At 41.1% G+C, this 19864-nt stretch overlaps 2 protein-coding genes across 8 annotated transcripts in view; both read right to left on the reverse strand.

Moving 5' to 3' along the window:
• Window positions 1–3593: 3593 nt before the first annotated feature.
• MRPS10 (mitochondrial ribosomal protein S10) lies at window positions 3594–9842 on the reverse strand. The gene is made up of 7 exons (XM_058019939.1): window positions 9790–9842; window positions 7188–7246; window positions 7007–7079; window positions 5842–5981; window positions 5268–5376; window positions 4061–4150; window positions 3594–3787 (listed from the first exon to the last, which is right to left on the reverse strand). The coding sequence occupies exons 1-7, from the start codon at window positions 9823–9825 to the stop codon at window positions 3701–3703; spliced, it is 594 nt and encodes a 197-aa protein (XP_057875922.1). The 5' UTR covers window positions 9826–9842; the 3' UTR covers window positions 3594–3700.
• Window positions 9843–13150: 3308 nt separating this feature from the next.
• Window positions 13151–19864, reverse strand: part of TRERF1 (transcriptional regulating factor 1) — a 97572-nt gene continuing 90858 nt past the window's right edge. For all 7 annotated transcript variants that reach the window (XM_058019933.1, XM_058019936.1, XM_058019932.1 and 4 more), the window contains 5 exons: window positions 16778–16866; window positions 15845–15958; window positions 14969–15157; window positions 14310–14518; window positions 13151–13680 (listed from right to left, as the gene is read on the reverse strand). In XM_058019933.1, the coding sequence (XP_057875916.1) occupies window positions 13359–13680; window positions 14310–14518; window positions 14969–15157; window positions 15845–15958; window positions 16778–16866 (923 nt within the window). In that variant the 3' untranslated portion in view covers window positions 13151–13358. The remainder of the gene's footprint in view (window positions 13681–14309; window positions 14519–14968; window positions 15158–15844; window positions 15959–16777; window positions 16867–19864) is intronic.

Consider the following 19864-nt stretch of genomic DNA (forward strand, 5'->3'; position numbering starts at 1 on the left):
TGGGTGCCCGGCGCGCGGCGCTGTCGCACGGCGGGGCGGTGCCCGCAGCCCGGCGCCGCCCGGTGATGCCGGGAGGGCGTCGCACCCTGGGAAGGCGGGGCCGGGGCGGCTGGAAGGAGAGGCGGAGGGGGGTGACCTCAGGGGTGGAGCCTTGCCCCGCCGGCAGCAGCCAGCGTGCTGTGCGGGGAGCGGGCGCACATTTGTTCCTGCGATCCGCGCTGGGGAACGCAAAGTACCGGCAGGGAACGCTTGTCCCGGACGGTGCCCAAATCCAAGCCCGTCCCGACGCTGCTGCCCGCCGCGAGCCGAGCTTGGTGCGGGCCGTGACGCGTTTCCGCTGCCGGAGCCGCGGTGCGGCCGGTGAGCAGCGTGTGGGCAGCGGGGCGGGCACCGCACGCCGGCAGCCCGGCGCTGCTCCCGGAGCGCAGGCAGACACTGCTGGAGCTACCGCACTTTGTCCAACTGACCCGTGATCTGCAGTGCCAACAGCTACACATCTACTGGGAAAACTACAGTCAGGCTAGAGGAAGAGACCAAACTCAAGTCCTTAATACTCAGGCTTCCTTATTCTAAAAGCAGTCAAAAGCTCCAAATGAAACCGCTCTGAAATCTGACTCTTCTGACGTGTCACTGCTGAATCTTACTGAGCGCTGCTAAAGCGTGCTTTACTGCATATGGAGACAGTTTTTCAGAAACAACCATAAATTGTGTCAAATACAGTAAATTCAGTTCTTTGCATTAGAAGTTCTTTATACCCCCGTGTTTCTGTATGACGTAGCTGAAACTAATCTTTTCTCTGGAGTACAAGAACTAAGTGAGAGCAACATAATTCCAAAGAGGATCGAGGCATGGAATATTTTGGGGGAAAATTCAGATTGTAGCTTCTTGACTATCTTGACTTGAGGGCACCCATGGGTTTGACTGAAGCAAGCAAGCACATTAACTGCACTTCAGGTACACAGAAGCCTCCGGGAGTTATTCCTGCCTGTTGTTAATCCCATGGTCAGTCTCTTCAATAAACCCCTCTGGCCTGGGGAAAATTGTCTAAATCCAAACCATTCCACCGACCTGCTGTACCCAGTACCCCACAGCACACAGACAGCAACAGCAGCTGGCTGTGCCCAGCAGCTGAAATTCCCTTGGCAGGTTCTATCAAAGCTAACATGTTATGTAACAACACTAAAATAAACGATTTCCAGCTAGCAGGGTGTTTTTAGTGAAGTTGGCAGTCATGCTCTGTAAGAGGAAAAATATTGCAAATCAATCCCACTTCTGTCAGGAACGTGAAAGAGGCAGTATATTTTTATGTTAAAAAATTGTTTCTTGTTGACTTACAATTTAGCATTGGGAGAAAGCAGGAAAAGCAGAAGTCTGCTCAGAGCTGAATCAGGAGAGCTCAGGAACTCTTTGGGGATTGCATTCTTGTGTATTAAAAAGGGAAAATTATAAGACCTTGGTGACAGAGAGCCTATAGCTCAGACTCCAGTGTTGTTTGTACACTCTTTCCAAAATTCTGGCTATGCTATTTCACACTACTTTGTGGAGTTTCAGTCTGCTTTTAAATATTGCCTTATGAATTAAAAATAAATGAATCCCATTATTTTGTTCTGAATGCCAGCACTTGCTTCTGTGGCCACTTATTAACTAGAATGGGAAAGTTTTTCTAGCAGCTTAGAAGATTTGGTCCTGTAGCTTGAAGTCTATTGTCACCCGCTTTTCCTCTCTCCATCCTGACTTCAGTTTAACCATTGAAACCAATAATGATATTCCTGGAATTTTTTCCCTCTTTCTGCTCAACTCCTTCCTCCCTCCTCCCCATTCCTTGTGTGAGAAGGATCCTACTTGGGCAGTATTTGATGTTTAGGATTAACTACTTAAAATGTTGTGGTGCCATTGATGTGTGTCTTAGAAGATGTTTTTCCCAGGAAATGAACACCTCAGCTCTCTCTCGTGAGGCATGGGCAGTAAAGCAGCACTGATGCTGATATCCCATAGACCAGTGAACATGTAACCACTGTTGTATGATAATCTCTTTCTTAAATTACATCTCTCCACTTGAAAATTTTAAATAAATTTTTTAAATGAACTTGTAAAATCACCCTGGAGCTCCTAGTTGCTAACATGGTAACACATCACCAGCAATATTCTTTTTACAGATTTCTTATGCACCAGCATCTCTGATTTCAGCAATAATATTGGAAAGAAAGGAAGGAGAAAAGCTTGCATTATTTGAAATCTGTTCTGCTGACCCCATTCTGTCAGCAACCACAACTAAACCCTGTCAGCAGAAATGTGCTGCTGCTACCTGTGTATCTCCAGCCCTTTTATCTGCATGATGTTCCAGAGACAGATGGTTTATAAAAGCCACTTCCTTTATTTTAGAGAACTCTGCTAATATGAACAGAACAGATTCCTCCTTGTTGGCTTATTGCCTTCACTCTTTTGTCTCGCACCAACTCCTTTTCATGCCTTTCTTCATACCTGCTTTTCCACCTCGGTTTTGCCCTGCCCCTTGTGAGATTTTTTCATTTTAGTGCATGTTTTTAATTGAAGCAAATGTGTTGATCACACATTTTCTATCCAAATTTATGAATGGAGAGCTAAAATTTCAAATAATTTTGCCGTAAGTTTCTTAGGCAGTGTAAATTACATGGTGGACTCTCATATATAGCTTATAAAGTTGAATGCTTATTTATTAATATTGTATGCACTTCTTTGGATATAATGAAAAGAAAGATGTGTAAGCCACAACACTGGCTTGTAGCAAAGAGAAAGGTAAGAAAGGAGGTCATGCCTTTCCTTTCTGTACATCACTCCTTTCATATTCAAACTGGAATTCTAGCAAGGTAGGAATGTGATGCACATTCCTGTGAAGCACACAGCTCTGCTGTGATGCATGGAACATCCCACGTGGCATACACTGCCTTTGTATCAGGCAATGAAATTGCTGATCCTGATAATTTTGCTATATGGATGCAAAACTGGGCACTTCAGACAAAGACTTTGGATGTCTGACTCCTAGGAACACAACAGAGCATGCTCAAACTCTGATGTCTGTAAATAGTATGAAGCATGGGGTATTTATTGCAACTACAAATGTTCTGACTGAAAAATCAGAGGAGTTGGTCAGTAGGAAGGAAGGTTACTTGAGAGGAAACCTAAAGCAAAGGTGGGAGTGGTGCTGTTGGCACTTGCTAAGAAATGTGGCAGAAAGCAAAAATTGAGAAATGTGGTATAAGTAAGGGAAAAGAAGATGGGAAATAGTTTATCCAACAAAGTAGTTTATCCAAAATTGATAAACTGATGACAGTCTGGCATCCATAATATTAAAATTGACACAAATGTGAAGTGGATTTGGTAGAATTTCAGCATTCAGAAGCCATCTAGTATCAAAAGGAGATGGTGAATTTATATTTATGCAAATATACACACACTTTTCCATATATAAGTAAAAATAAACTTTAGCTTTCTACAAACTTTTTATAGATTACCACAGTCACTGATCACAGAACACAGTAAAACTTCTTCTCTTTATAGCAGTTCAGTCTACATGTACTGGAGTTATGAGGAAAAATAACTTGACGAAACAAGAGTTTATACAATTTCTTTATAAGAGAACCTTTATTTAACAATGGACTGTCTCAGTAAATGAGGCTGATAGGAGCAATGAATTTCAGTACTAATGAAGTACCTGGTGTGTTCATGACTTTACTTCAGTTTCTTCTCCTTGAGGTAGTGTATCCCAAACAGGTTTCTGAATGTGTTCTGGTATTTTCTCTATCTTAGTCTAAAAGGAAAGAAAAACAAAAACAACCATTTACTGTACCAGCCAGCTCACATCTAACTACTTTGCTTTATTTATTCTGGTTTGAGACATGAATCAGATTTAAAATGCCACCTAGTGGCACTTCCAAGCAATAGAGCCTCTTTACCATCCACTATTTTGGAAAATCTTCCTATCAAACTACACTCATTTTCTCTGCTGACTTTCAGTAGTTACTGGTACTTGCATCAGGACTCATAACATTAATAATAATAATAATATGGGGTGGAAACTGACCTTTTTTACTTCCATGGCAACCCCTTCAGGTAAGTTTCGTTGCACGTACTCCAAGTAAACTGCAGCAGTACTGCTTGTTAGGTATTTTAACTAAAACAGAAAGATTTTTTTTAATGAACCACTATTAATAATACTTCAAACAGAATTAAAAATAAATTGCCCTGGCTTCTTTAGCCCTTGCTATGGGGACCCAACATCTTACAGGAAGCCAACTTCCATAACATTCTGAACAGAAGCAGTTCATCTGTACTCAACTCTCATGCAAGTGTAAAGTAGTTACTTCATTCCACAGAACTGCATATGCTGCCTGGGAGCACATGCACTGAGTATGACAGAAGTGGTGGATCTTAACACTGCAGCCATCAGATGAAATTAATTACAGATTACACAAGAATCACCAGTTTTTCTATACTGCCGAACTTCAAGCCTGTTATAAATCCTGCAACTCCAGAGTTCCACTGAAACACTGATTGTTTAGTTTCTCCTGTCCACTGAATTACTGATCCTTTAGGTTTTCCTGGAAGGCAAGAATAGGACTTATGGTCTGTGGGCAGCCACTCATACTGCACCCGTGTCAGGGGACTTAGAGGTCCCATTTTGCTAAGCACTGTGCAAATATACAGTTAGACACCCAGGAGCCACAAAATGCTGGAAGTAAACCTTTCTTCTAAGAAAGTCAACCACAGCTGCATTCTAAACCATACAGATGTCTGTGTCATCAGCCACAGAGCTGGTGGTTTGTCTATGCTTCCTTTCTTCTACTTCCTACATGCAGTTTTAGTTTGCCACATGAAGCTGCACAGGACACAAATAAGGATGCTCAAAAACATCAGACCAATTCACAGAGAACAGAACCCTTAGTGACTGGCAACGCCAATGATTTATCTGCATCTTCCTCCCTTCCTGAGAAAACTCTCATCCAAATGTTTTTTGGAAACCAAGAGCATAACACACATCAATTCTACTTTACTCTCTTTAGCCATTTTTCCACCTCTTAAGATGATGGTAAAAATAAAAAACTTATTGGTCCAAAAATGATGTAGGCTGTGCATTCAGAATAACTTGTGTTGCGTATTATGTAACTAGGTCAGCTGTTTTCCAATATTCTGCTGCATTCTCCTCCCCAAAACATTTTTATTCGTGCATTAGCATGTAGTAATATCTCTGAACTGTGCATCTAGAACAATTTTGTTTCCTTCTTTCTTACCTCTAAACACATGTAATGTGTTCTCATTTCATACTGAACTCTGTGCTTCTTGTAAATGTGTACGGATTTGAGAAGTGTAAATCGCTCTATCGTCTTCGGAGGTTTATCTCTGAGCAAAGAAGGAAAGGAAATTTTCAAGTTATATAAAGGATGATAATACACGTTTATCTGAAAGATTATGCTGAGATCTCTGTTCTTATTTGACATTTAGAAGATCTACAAGGAAATATCAAACACTGGTACAGTTTGTTATTAACTCACATGGGCATGGTTAACACTTAGGTATTAACCATGGATCTACAGCACTGACAGCTGTACTGAAAGTACTGTCAGTATCCTTCATGGGGATAAAAAGCACTTCCACTATGGCAGCGCTGAGTGCAGAACTGCTGCTGCCTTCTCATCACTGTCCTCCCAGCAAAGAAGTGTTAGGTCTATAATCTGAGAAAAAAAATGTCAGATTACAGCCATGTCTTATAAAAAGAAAAAAATCCTTCTACGCAGAGGACCTGAATTACAGTAGACAACAGAAGCATCATCTCACTCCATAGCACTCTACAGATCAGTTACTTACACTTTTTCAACAGAGATGCCAAGTTCTTTAGCTGCAAGCACTGCAAAATATTCATAGCTGTCCAACACAGCTTTATCGTGGCCTTTAACTAAAATGGACAATCTCTTGTACAGCGTTTCTGGCTCATCTGAAATAGACACCTGCATTTGTGAAGAAAGGACAAGAGTTACCACACCACGTTCTCCTTAATTAATGCATGCACTGTGTATTTCCTTAGCCTGCATGCCCCATTTGTAAAAGAGCAAAAACACCCCACAACCTGTTGAGCTGCTTAGTTTAGTTTATCTGACAGAATCTGCCTGCATTACCTTGACTGACAGATCTCACTCTACCAGGGAAGGCAAAGTGTGAAGAGATAGCTAACTTCTGAACATTTAGGTAAGATCTCTTCTACCAAAAAAGGAATGCCAGATGGATATAAGGAGGACAACACTAGCAACAGCAAGAACAAAACTCATTGTTGAAGCAAATCTGGAGCACTGTTTGTATTTTATAGAGCAGTGTGCAAATACCCAAGAGTTTGCTTGGGCATGGAAATTAAATAGACCATTATGGACAGCAACCAGAATTCTCACTTTACTAAGCTCTAAGACTACTTTAAACACAGTAGTCTTCCCCAGGTTTGTACAAGAGCAAGTTTATGACTTTCAGTTAGAGCTTCAATTTCTGATGGTCTGGGCTCACTGTGTTCACTGGAAGAGCCTTAATGAGTGCAGAAGTGCTGATTTTCCCAGAGGTTCACTCCTAGGCACACTAAATGCAGCAGTACCAGCCCCAGCAGGAAGGCTGGATCAGCACTGCAGATCTAATACTGCCTGTCAGATGTTTCTGAAGCCCTTGTCAAAAGGCTGCTAAGCTGCTGCAGCACTGAACTGAATATGGCCAAAAAGTTGGTGTTCCATAGAGTTACAGCTGCACAGAAAAGGGACAAAGTTACTGAGAGGCAACTGTGAGCTACAGAAATCATTCTGGGAAAAAAAACCAAATCCCACACCAAAACAGAAGATCTCAAATACCAATAATCTAAATTATTTCTTTTTCTATGACAAATTTGACATCACTAAGGCAGACCTTCAAAAAGCTGCAAGAAAAGAATTCATGTTTTTCTAGATGTCCTTTTTATTACTAAGAAAACATATAAAATACTGTGTTACAGAACACTCACCAAAGGATTAGTCTTGGGCTCCTGTGTCTCAACATGGGATCCAGCCAGCCGTGCTCCCAGCAAGGTGGAGCTCCTAGAATTACAGTCATGGGGAAAGCATAAAATAAGTTGTTAAAGTTGGATTTGATTTTTTCAGGGACTATGGAGGAGCAGTGGAAGGAGGAGGGGCTGTTACACTTACGGAAGAAAAGACTGCTTTTGCATAATTCTGCTTGCATAACTGACAGGAAAAGCTGATCCCTGTATAAAACAGATAAGTTATGTTATGGTGATCTTCCCCAAACCAGAAAGCAGCCAGTTAATACAGGTTTATTAAAGATTACTTTTTTGCACACCAAAGCACAGCATATTCCTAGGCACTGATTTGACAAATGGGAAAGTTTGCTCCATTGGAAAAGACAGGAAATCAGGAGCATGGAAATGTATTTCAGTATACAATGGCACCTAAAAAAGAAGCACATTAAGGGCACAGTAACAGTATGCATTTACTACTGAGGCACCTGAGTAGCAATCATAAGCATATTTTTAACAGAAAAAAAATATTTTTGTGGCATCAGATGCCATTTCAGTATATGATAATATTTTCTCCTTAGTTTTACTTTCATGGTACAATATATGTAAGTTTTGTCAAGTGACAAGCCTAAGCAGGACTTCAAAAAGCAACTGAAAGCAGTATCCTATAAATGCAAAAATTTAGGGAGAAATTTACTGTTATTTCAGAAAAAAAAGTTCCCTGAACTTTTGTTCTTCGTTCTCTTCAATTTTGAACACCTGTTCTTTTGAAGAGAACATTTAAATAGAAATACTTCCTAGAAGCCAATGAACCATGCTTAAAAGTTAACATGATTTTCTGTTAGAAAAGGAATATAGTTGTTGATCATGTAACATTACTGTCTTTCATACCAGAATAATTGTTCCCTTCTGAACATTATGTGGTTTCTAGCTTCCTTCCACTAATTCTTAATTTGGCAGAGTTATAGACTGACTGCTTGAGTGGGGGAAAAAGGAACTCTGACTTATCAGAACCTCAGAGCTGCAGCAGAACGCTGAAGCCAAATTAGTTACTTATCCTGCCCCTTGATGCTCTTTTTTGCCATGTGCTGGAGTCACAGCTTTAAGAGAGAAGACAGATACCCCAGCCAAGAGTTATACAGGTGACTGTCTAATCAAATCATCAGAAACCAGCCAGATTTTACACTTTTTCAGGTAATCTTACTGCAGTTGCCCGTGGATATGCATAACTGACTCTATGATGCCACTAGGTCCCTAACATTTTCCAGTATGCACCATACATTCATTGTACATCAGCAGTGAGCAAAACTTTTCTGAAGTAGTTTTGGCTCAGTCACAATTTATCCACAAATGCTGCTTCCCATAAAGAAGATGTCTGCAGGAAGAGGAGGGGAGATTTCTGTTTACAAAGCTGACTATAGTACTCCCCTTATGCAATCCTTTCAAATCCAGACCTTCACAGAGACATTACTGTTACATTTTTTAAGTGCATAGCAAGATAGGAAATTTTAGGAGCACTGAATATTTGTCACTGTAGTTGACAGTCATTCAGAAGGTTTCAAAGTTTATGCTGGGAACTATCTGACCCTCAATAGCTAAAAGAAGTGAAATACAGCTAGTAATTGTCTAATGACAAATGTAAGGCTATCAACTGTAATCATAACTGAATTTTTTGATCTGTTTTGGGTTTTTTAATGCATGTGCATATGCAGTCTATGCTATGTATTCTTTTACTTGTAACTACTTGACTTGGTAATAAGGATTTATTATTTGTATGCAAAGATAAATGCACTCATAGGTATTGTGCTATGTGGTTTTAGATACAAAAATTTCAGTCTTAATGTAATAAAAATGAATAAAACAAAACCTGATTAAGCAGCAGAGTCCTATCCCACACACTAACGTCTGCAGCCTTTCCAATATTCTATGACTGCACGTTATTCCTACCACATGCCATTTCCCTTTGTTACTAATTAAGCAGATCTGCATCAAGTCAAAAGATTTTGTAACATTAAAGGTGTTCTATGCAAATTTTGACAAAATGATACACTGAATACCTCAAGAGCTAGATACTACATTCAGTGGGCAGGAATTCGTAAACAGCTTCACCGTCTGATTTAATGATGTGCTCTTGCTAATGGCCATCATAGAAGGTGGAAATGACACTCAAAGACTGCAATATAACAGAACCAAGACTGCACAAAACATAATTACCCCCTCCTAGTGCAAAGTAGCCTTAATTTTGTTTGGCTGAGAGCCTCTGAAGTGTCAGGGGGAGACAGACGCTGAAAGGCAAGTCCAGAACACACCGCATAGACAGAAGAGAGATTAGGGCTTCAGAAAATCCAATTTTCTCAGTTTGGGAAAAAGCAATCACTGTTTTAAAGTCCAAACTAGCAATCATCATCAGCGCACTACGCTTTCCTGTTATTTTACGTTGTAACCCCCAAGCTTTGAAACTTTTTAGACTAGAAACTCGCCTAGCACACGGCCTCCAAATCCAAGTCACCTAATTCTTCACTATCCCTTCCACCCGCACTAACTGCGGGAAAACCATAGAACTGCAGCCAAGAGCTCTGAGGACCCGCCAGGCGATGATGGTGTGCAGAGACACAGTCTCACGCTGTCCAGCCCCAGCCCTCCCGGAGCCCGAAGGACAGCATTTGCCACGTCCCCTTTTCCCACTCCCCTCAGGAATGAAGACACCAAGGAAAAGGACGAGGAGGACGCAGCGGACACTCCCGCGTCCCCTGTCCCGCCGCACACCGCACCTGACAGAGCCGCCGCCACAGCCAGCCCGCCGCCATCTTGGCTCCGCCCCTGCCCGCCCGGAAGGAGAAGCGCGGCCCGCACCTCCTTCCCCGCCGGGGCGGCTCAGCCCGCGCCTCCTTCCCCGCCCCGCCGGGGCAGCAGCGCTCGGCGGTGCGGAGGCGATCTTGGAGCTCCCATGGCGCCGCAGGAGCCGTACGAGCCCCAGCTCGGCTCCCCAGCCCGGTCCCGCCTCCCCCCAGCGCTGCCTCAGGGCAGCACCGACGGAGGAGCTGCTCCCCCTCAGCCGCTTCCCGCCGACGGCGGCCGCCGGCCCCCTCACGCCTCCCCGGCCTGTTCTCTAGGAATCCTTTCAAAAAAAACCAAACCAAAACAAAACCAATTACACGAATCGTCGTTTTCAACTTTCTCCCCGCTCTTAAAAATATTTCAAAAAGGGATACAAGCCCGTTAGAGCAAAACCCTGTATTTTACCGATATATAAAAATGACTGGCAATGGCACATAAATCCCTTTCTTTTCACACATATAAACAGCGATTAATAATACAACACAGCTTCTGATCGGTACCAAATCTTTAAAGGGGGTAGGGAAATAAAAAAATGCTGATTTTTGCCACTAAACGATCCTTAAATACACACAACCAGGTAGGCAGTGTAGAGTGAGATTAACCTGAAATTAAGCTGTGTGCAAGTCAAATGCTAAACACAGGAACCTGAAACCAGCATAGATCACAAGCTCTATCAAATGTATATATATTTTTTATTTTGTTACTTCCTTTGCCACCTAAAATTACAGTCTGCTTTTTACACTAAAACACCTAAAATATTTACACAACCATCTTCTAATAAAATAACAGTTAAATATTGAAAATAAGATTTTTCTCATAAAATATGTTTTCTGTATGTACACGTTTTATCAAAGAGGACTAGCTCCAATATTGAATAGTTTTCCATCATCAACCATCAGCAAGAAAAAAGTTTTCTAAAACAAAACTATGTTCAACTCATGTACAAATATGCAGAACAGCACATTTAACATCAGCCAATGCAACACTTAACGACGAAGTCAATGTTTGAGGCCTAAATCATGTACTGCTTAGGAAATGTGCATTTATCTTTTTTCCTTTATGAATAACTTCTTTGGTTATCATTGTTCTATTCTTGGCTGTACAATAAAACAGCACCCAATTGATGTTACTTAACCAGGCATATGTATATGTGTATATATATTCATAGGTACTAAGTTTAGCACAGGTCCTGTGCTAAAAAAGTGTCTAAAAAAGTGTCACTGTAGAATCTTTAATACAGAGCTACTCTTCAGAATCAAGCCCCTAAATTTCTACTGTATTTCACTCAGTTCTTCAAGCAGAACTCCGATTTCAATCATTATTTTGCTTAAACAGTTTTTAACCACCAGGAACCTGAACACCTGTCCGTTTTCCAGTGTAGAGCCTTTCTCACAAAGATCCTTAAAGGTTGAAAATGATACAAGCTTGGGAGAGGAAGAGTAGACTCTGCTGGGCTGTTTCTAACACAGACTCCTGAAAGCCAACACGTTTTAATGCTCACAAAAGCCTCCACCACTTTGCAAACCATGAAGACTTGCAGTATCTCTGGGATTTTTTGTCAGTGGGTCTTGCTGGTGGTACAGAGTTGAGTACCCAGGCTGCTGAACCTGGGTTGCATATGGCCCCTGTGAAATGTCACAGCATGGACAGGAACTGCTGGGCAATGTGCTGAGTGGCACGTTGGCAAAGAAAAGGCTGCTGCTGCCTGATCTCCTGAAGCTCAAGGGTACAATGACTGAGAACATCACCTCTTATGTGACAGGAGAAATTTTCCACCCGCTGGTCAAACCCTACTGCAAAAACCTCTGGAAAACCCCGCAGAACACAAAAACAATCACGTACCCAGGAACTTCACTAACCGGAAACTGAGAAGTTCTTTCCATTCTCCTGAAGGGTTGTTCTTTAGCATCAGAACATTTGACCTTAAGCAGAAACTTGAGGTCATTTGGCTTCACATATTTGGCTTTGACAGAGAAGGCACTTCTCTCTGTCAGTGGGTCCCACTGGTTCTGAACTTGTGTGGTCCAGTAAATCCTATAAAAGTGCTGTGATTTACCCTCCTTTTGCATAGTTAAACAAGGATAACATGTAGAAAATAAGACCCACCATCCCTCAGATTCTGGTGAAGATACTAGGAACATGGCAAAAAGAACTCAGTAAAATAAAACCGAACTTATTTAAAAAAAACCAACCAAACAAACCTGAAGCCTGGAAGATCTGAAATAAGTCTTATAGTATTTTATAAAGTTAACAAAACTCCTCTAATGTGCAAAATTCACAAGAAAATCAGTGCTGCTGCCTGTGAGAGCTCTGCAATCAGCATTTGTATTCTGTAATTAAAGGTCCACTCAACCTAACTCCATTTCTTCCTTGTTTTATTCTGCAACATACAATTTTCATATCCTGTTTAATCAGAGAACCAGATCTAAATTTATATAAACTCAGGTGTTATGTGTCCAGCACGTAGATCTGAACCTAGGGGAGGAGAAATGGTCATTAAACAGCAGCATCAACTCACCTCTGCAGCATGTTTATTAGTAAATAAACAACAGCTGAATTTGATGCAATGAAGAGGACTGAAAATGGCACAAGGGTAACACATATACCTAGGTGCTGAAAGCACATCGATCTCTTTTCCAATGGCAAGAATGCTTCCCTGTGTTTGCCTGGTGAGAGAGCAAGCATTGCTTGAGAACACACTCCCCTAAAACCACAGAGATGGCTATTCCACAGTGTGATTTATTGTCACGGGACAATATTTCCAGTGCAATCTGATTACCAAGGCGGTGTTCCTGATTCAGTGTTCCCATCAGAGGATGTCAACCATAGAGCAATCATTTTCCTTCTTCAATCTTGGAAATTAGGTCATTTTCAAATCAGCAGATCAAAACCTTGCTAAATGGAATGTCTAAAATGTCCTGTGTAACCAAGACAGAACTGAAAATGAACTGTGACATTACTAACTCTTTCACAGTTAAACCAGATCTTCTCTTCTTCCATCTTGCTTAAAATGGCAGCACAAAGACAAATAATGTAATGGTATCTTTAAGAGAAATGACATTTACTCTCTAGAAGATGCTGGAAATGATCCAATATAGACAAAAAAAAAAAGTTTCATCAGAAGTGTGTGAAATTTATTCTTGTAGTTGGGGTAAAATGAAACTTGGAAGAGTTAAAGACTAAAGATTCTACCAGGACCATCTGGTAGGAACTGAGAGCAGAACCATGAACTTGTGTAATTAGTGGCCTTGGAAGTTATCAGCAAAAAGAGCTCAGATAAAAACACCTTATAAGAATATTTGTACCAATTATTTATTTCTTCCCCCAAGACACAAATTAATAAAAAAAAAGGAAAAAAGCAGATTTTTTTTTTCTAGACCTGGATAAAAGAATTATAATTTTCAACAGGTAGTTTACAATCAGTGGGAATAAACAAGCAGTCCAGGTTTCCTGATTGATCCATTCAGGGTGTGCTCAGTAGCTGTCTATCAAACAATTTTATTTACAACTCAGCATCATCCTGCAGTAGATCTGGATCTTCATCATCCAGTAAGAGGTCAGCATCCATGACTTCATTCTCTTCCATGACATCACCCAGATCCGGAACAACATCATCATCCATGTCACCAACATTTTCAACATGTTTAACCAGGCTCATGTGATCCAGGGGAATCAAACTATGCCCAGCTGGCCCAGTAGTTCTTGCAATAGTGGCTGCCATTTCTGCTGCTACAGCAGCTTTCTGAGCCTTCTGCCTTTGCTGTTCTTCTTGTTGTCTGTGAGTCTTCATATGAGCATTGCGGCTTTTGATTTTGAAAAAGACCCTAAATTTTAAAGGGAAAAAAAATCAGATTAAAATGCACTGCTTTTGATGAAATGAGCCAAAAAAGACTCAACAACTTATCAGTACATTTGCTTCCTTGTCCTGAAATAGAAGTCAGTGAAGTCTGCAATGCCATGGTGTGAATTTCAGGGACATATTACCAGATTTATACATCCTGATGGTATCAAAATGGCCTACTCTGATTTTGCCAGAGGTAGTTTGTAGCTCCCACACCTGCTTCAGTATCTATGCACATCATAATTTTCCCTCTATCAGTTTCACAACCATCTTGCACAACAGGAAGAAAGTGAACGATTACCACGATGGGCAAACTCAAGCACAGAAACACAGATAAAGTTGCCCACTGTCTCATCCAAGTCAGTGATGAAGCAGGAAACTGGAATGTCAGATGTAGAAATTCTAGCAGGTAAGTGGAAAATAGGAGTAAATGCTGCAGGGGCATCCAAAATGTCATGCAAACCTATCTCTGACAGTTTTGGTAAGAGAACGTATCATCTAGGGGGAAAACTTCTTCCAAGACAATCAGAGCAAAACTTGAAGTTTGTTCACAGCACTGCTGGAATGGAATCTAAACAGGAAAAGGCGATGCTGTACTGCAGTCACACTTACCTGCCACACTCCTTGCAAGGAAAGATCGTGGTTGGGTCGGTCTCGCCGCTCGTTGTGCTGTGGGCAGGGGAGCTCTTGATGGAGCAATATCCGCTCTGCGTACCGGATTTCTGCTTGGTGCCGGGCATGGTGCAGCGCGTTTTCGTCACCTGGTTTGTCCCTCCGTGAATGCGAGCGTGGCCGTTCAGCGCCTGCCGGGAACTGAACACCTGCAGGGAGCGGGGTGGAGGGGAGGGGAAAAAAACAACCCCAAGAAATCACAAGGCAACACTGGAACTGCAGGAAGTAGGATGCTGAATGCTTATCACAACAGAACAAGTGTACATGTCTAATATGCACCATGTACTCGCTCAAATGGTGCTTGCTTTCAGCAATATCCCACTATAATTGAAGATAGTCACAATAAAACAAAGCAGTGAGCTATCCTATTATTAAAGTTGTGTAACCTACACAACTTTAATAATTGTGGAGCTGTTGGAGCTGTTGCCATATAGTATTTCTAAACGGTACATCATCTCAGAATTCAGTTTTCTGTATAGATCAAACAGCTTCTATTTTATGGGATGGTAATTAAAAGGAGTCAAAATCACAATTCACTAGTTTACACATACGACCACCACCACCATCCTCTCCCTGTTAAGTATACCAAACTCACGTACAGCGCCACAGTTTGGCATTTCACAGATGAAGGAGGATGAAGACAGTGAAAGACCATGAACAGCAGGTAGATCTATAGGTCCAACAAGAGAGATTGCTGGTGGGTCAGGTGACTTCTGCATTTCCCTTTCTTCCTTTCTGTCTTCTTCCATCTCCTCATCTTCCTCTAACACTTCCTCTTCTCCACTTGTCTAGAACAGACAGCGCATTTAAGGAACATTAGAAATATGGTAAGACAGCTCTGGATAGTAGGACATACACAGCTCTGGAACAGCATGTTGTTAAGTCAAGTGTGTTCCCAGTATTACTGTTTCTTCCCATCCTGAATGAACTTCTGGTCTTACTGGAGCTACCACCCCTTAATAGATAAGTTATAGCACATAAAGCTTCTCTGCAGTGCTCAAGGCAGCCTCCATGTGTATTATGGAGCTGTGGCTCCAAAGATCTGCAGATTCCAGGTGCAGTGCTGTCCTCTTGCCATCAGAAAAGCCATGATGTATGCTGTACTTGTAGTAAAGTTACTCTAACAAAACCCCAAAACGACCAGCCAAAAAAAACCCAACCCACAAACCAACACATCCCAAGTGGTATTTGTATTGGAATGTTAGAGCAGCCTTTAGGAGCAGACATGGGCACAAGCATAATTTACGGAGGTTTCCCTGGACTGCAGTTAGATAATGCATTTTAATCTGGTTGCAGTCCAGCCAAACAAATCTTAAGGTAGCTGAGGTCACAAAATGTTCATACAGAACATAATTTAGAGTTATGGAATAATTTCTACTGGAAGATACCTATGTCACCTAATTCAACCTCCTCCTCAAAAAAGAACAAAGAAAAATTATCAAGTGTTAAACCTTCTCATGTTCCTTTAGACTTACCAAGCATTCATCTCTTTTCTTCTCTAAGCGCGTTCTGTGTTTCCGTCCCAAACGCAGGATTTTCTTCCAGGTATAGTAGTACTCCACACATTGTGCAACTGTCTTAGACTTAACCTGCAGAAAGGAATTGCAGAAATAGTCCCATCTTAATTTTCTGCTTTCATTCAACACAATTTTAATATATTCCGACAGGTATGCCTTATTCCTCAAACATTCAAATGGATTAAAAAAAAAAGGCAGTTTGAGTACAACAGGAATACTCTTGTAGAATAATTATTTTTAAGATTTTTTTCAGTCAAATTTGTGTTGACTTTTTCAACTTCAGAAGATTTCTCTGGGATTCCCTAAACTCCAGACAGAAAATGACTCAGAATGTACTCTTGTAGCTCAGTTGTACAGTACCACTGAGAAATCTAGGAATTAAGACTTGACTCACATAAATCCACATATTTTTCAACATTTGAGCTAACAAGTAGGGTATTGTGCCCTGAGATTTATAACCCTGTCTTTTCTGCTTTTGTGGCAGAACATGAAAAGTAAGCCCAAACACATTTTCTCTTTATTAAGGTTTCAACCCTTCCTGGCACCAGGCTCAATTTCAGCAACTCTGGTACCTTGTAACAAGCTGCCAGAGAACACTGCGATGATAACAGAAAATCATACTTGTCCCATATATAAAATGCCATGATTTTGATTCCAGGTGTGAAAACTTTCACATGTAATAACAAGAGGAACAACTTTTAATTATTTATAACTGTTTTTTACATGTATCTAATGTACAGCTACAAACAGTGCCTATTGGTGTTCTTGTAACCACTGCTGCCTCTATGCCTGCAACCAGCTAGTCCGGCGCTGGAGGGAAAATAAAGAGAAACAGCATAGAACAAAAGAGGGAAAAAACCCCAGCAACTGACAGAAGAGAAATAACCTTACCATTTTCTGTACAAATATGAAATCTTTGCTGTAGGTGGACAATGCCTCTTTGAACAGTCTCCTTTCTTGATGTGTCCATTTGTCAGAGCCTTAAAAAGAATGTGAAATCATTATGAATGATAAAAACTCACAACCTTTATGCTGATGCTGTATCTGAAATGAGAACCAGAAGTCTCAAGCTTGGGTGAATGATTGCTGCTACCCAAATACAAGCATGGCTGTACTGACTCAGACCTGAAGTCCATCTAACCAGTATTTGGTCTCCAGCAGTGGTGACAGGCAGTTGCCTAGGAAACAGTAAGATCAGGGCAAGCAAATACAAATGCCTCTTCCTAATTTTTCCTAACCTCTGACCATGTTAGGCACAGGGGGTTTCCTGAGTCTGTTGCAATTTGCTTATTTAGTGACTACCCTTGTAAGTGCTGAGCCACTCTTCCTTTCAACCAATTAAACTTCTTGTACCCAAACCATCCTTTGCCAAGGAGTTTCACAGATCAGTGGACCCTCTGCATGAAGAGCCACCTCCCTTTCTTTCTTTCCTGGCTCCCAGTAGCTTCACTGGATGACCCTTCATTCTTCAAGTGGAGGAGAAAGTGAACCCAACCTTGACCGTCACCTCCATGCTATTCAGAATTGTATGCCCTTGCTATCACTCCCAAACATTTGATCATTACTGCTGTCCCACAATGACACTAAACACTAAAACATTCCTATAAAGACAAGAGGACCAGAAAGGCATACAGAAGTCCACATAAAATCCAGGCTTTCACAGTGGCATCACCATGATTTCTATCCTCTTAATGCTTGACTATTTTTTTAGGTGTTGTAAAATACAGTTGATACTTCCTTAGAACGAGCATTATGATCCCAAACTTTTATTCTAATTGAGAAATACCACCACAGAGTTCATAATTTCCTATGTAAGGATGGAATTGTTTATTCCCATGTATTCCACTTTACATTTGATGACACAGAAGTTCATATATCCTTTTGTTCTCCTTTTCTAAGATCCTTTTGTAAGATCCTTTTGGAGCTCTTCACTTGCATGGTTTGGGATAAGACATTTAAATCCTCTGTGGCAGAGGTCACAAGGAGGTAGACACTGTAGCAATATGCAATATGCACTAAGTGTTTTTTATAATTTAATGGAAGCTGTATATGAAATTTCTGAATATTGTTATTCTGTGTTTGGTCCCCTGGCCTAACTGCCCATGAAAATGTGAAATCAACATTTAAATTGAACTGAATTTATGCTTTCTCAATATTAGGCAAACAGAAGGAACACAGGATTACTCTGCTGCATCAAAGCAATGTTCTGTTTGTTAGGAGTGGGCAGCATTACATACATTAAAGGAAGGATATGCAAGAAGTCATAAAGTAGATGCCTTTGAAATGACATACACTATGAGAAGATTCTACTTCAGTCTGAGAATTTCTGAAACATCTAAAACTTTTATGAAAAGAAATCCCTAATATTCCTGTCAATGTTACTACTCTCCATAGAAATGCTTGCCTCTGCACTGATTTCAATTAACTTGGGTCTTGGCACCACACACGGTATTGAACCCTACAAGTTACTTTTGTCTAAAAAAATAGCAGTATTATTAACTGAATTTTTTTTTTTTTGTTTTTCAGCATCAGCTCCCAGGCTTACAAGCTCAGAGCAGGTATCTCACCACTCCTTTTTATGATGAAAACTACAAAATTAACTTTTATACAACCTGTTTTCTGTAGGCTCTTCCAATACTGATGTAAGCATGCATTAGTTATTTCCACAGAGATTTACACTTAAAGCTCTCTTAAGCATCAGAGAAAGGCTTCAAGCCATGAGTTTTACTTATTCTGTTATCACCCAGAGATCTTTCTGCTGACACACTGTCTTCCATCTCTTCCCACCCTGAACCAGCATCAATCCCTTCTTACACAAGCTGTCAGTCATGAGCATTTACCCTCCCTTTGTGCAGGGGTAAATGCACTCGTTCAGTCCAGGAGGCTACTCTATTATGCCAAAAGATAACTTTAAAAAGCATGACAACACAGAAGAGATTTTCTTATTTTCTAGTCATTCTGCTCTCTTGCTTCTACCCCACTCTCTGAAAAAAACAACACAATAAAAATAATAACATGGAATCACTTCCATGAACTAATTTTGTTGTACACCTATGGAATATTTGGGCCTTGCATACTTTCCCCAATAGCTGTGGTATTAGCAGAGACCCTTATAAGATTATGCGGGTTAATTGGAAGTAACCTAATTAATAGAATAAATCCTGTGTAGGAAAAGAAACAGAAGAAAAGCTGTTTTTAACTCTGGTTGCTGGGAAACCACTTTTGCTCTTGTTAGCTTGAGGGAGATATAGAGAACGTGCATAGAGAGAGATCTGCAATGCAGCAAAAAGAATTTGGGGCTTTAGAATACAGATCAAATTTTAAAGCTGCTCTTTATGTTCAGGTATTTCTTCTACATTTTGTTTTACCTGCCATACTGTGTTTGCACTGACATTAAACTGACATATTTAACTAACATTAAATATCTTCTACTCATTTGTGTGCTTTGGGCCCAGCTTGTGGGTTTCAAGGGGGCTATAGGCTAAATGCACACCCAGGGAGCCCCATGGACAGGCAGCTGAAATCCACTACGCACAACCTCTGCTGGGTCTGACCCACAGCCCTGTCACAGCACATACAAGAAGCTTCCAGACTGCCTGAAGTGCCCTATGTCAGAGACCATCTCTCCTGCAGTTCTCACTGCAGAACTTGAGACCTGAGAAACGCCACTGTTCAAAGGAGAACAGTTCAAGTGTTTGCAACAGTGCCCCTCTTGTATCAGGTATGTGCTCCCTCTCTCTTCCTAAATACCATCCTGACGGATGGCAAAGTGCTAGGACAGAGATTGGGGTGTTCTTCCAAGGAGCCCTGGGTCAGCATGTCCAGCTCTCTTGGCACACACCAGAAAATCCTCAAGTGTTACAAGTGGCTTCCCTCACAAGCCAACAAGTTTCAAAGGTGAGCTATTTGCCTGTACCCTCATTCAAAGGCAATGCTAAGGGTGAGTTTGGGTATCTGGTTTTTGTGGTATGCTAATGA

The sequence above is a fragment of the Melospiza georgiana genome, chromosome 3 (genome assembly GCF_028018845.1).
Source record: "Melospiza georgiana isolate bMelGeo1 chromosome 3, bMelGeo1.pri, whole genome shotgun sequence".
Classification (NCBI taxonomy): domain Eukaryota; kingdom Metazoa; phylum Chordata; class Aves; order Passeriformes; family Passerellidae; genus Melospiza; species Melospiza georgiana.

Coding starts and splice junctions, on each gene's coding strand:
- MRPS10 (XM_058019939.1), bottom strand. CDS start 9,825: ATGGCGGCGGGCTGGCTGTGGCGGCGGCTCTGTCAG. Junction 7,080..7,187: donor CAAAAGCAGTCTTTTCTTCC/GTAAGTGTAACA, acceptor CTGTAATTCTAG/GAGCTCCACCTTGCTGGGAG. Junction 5,377..5,841: donor GGCATCTCTGTTGAAAAAGT/GTAAGTAACTGA, acceptor TTCTTTGCTCAG/AGATAAACCTCCGAAGACGA.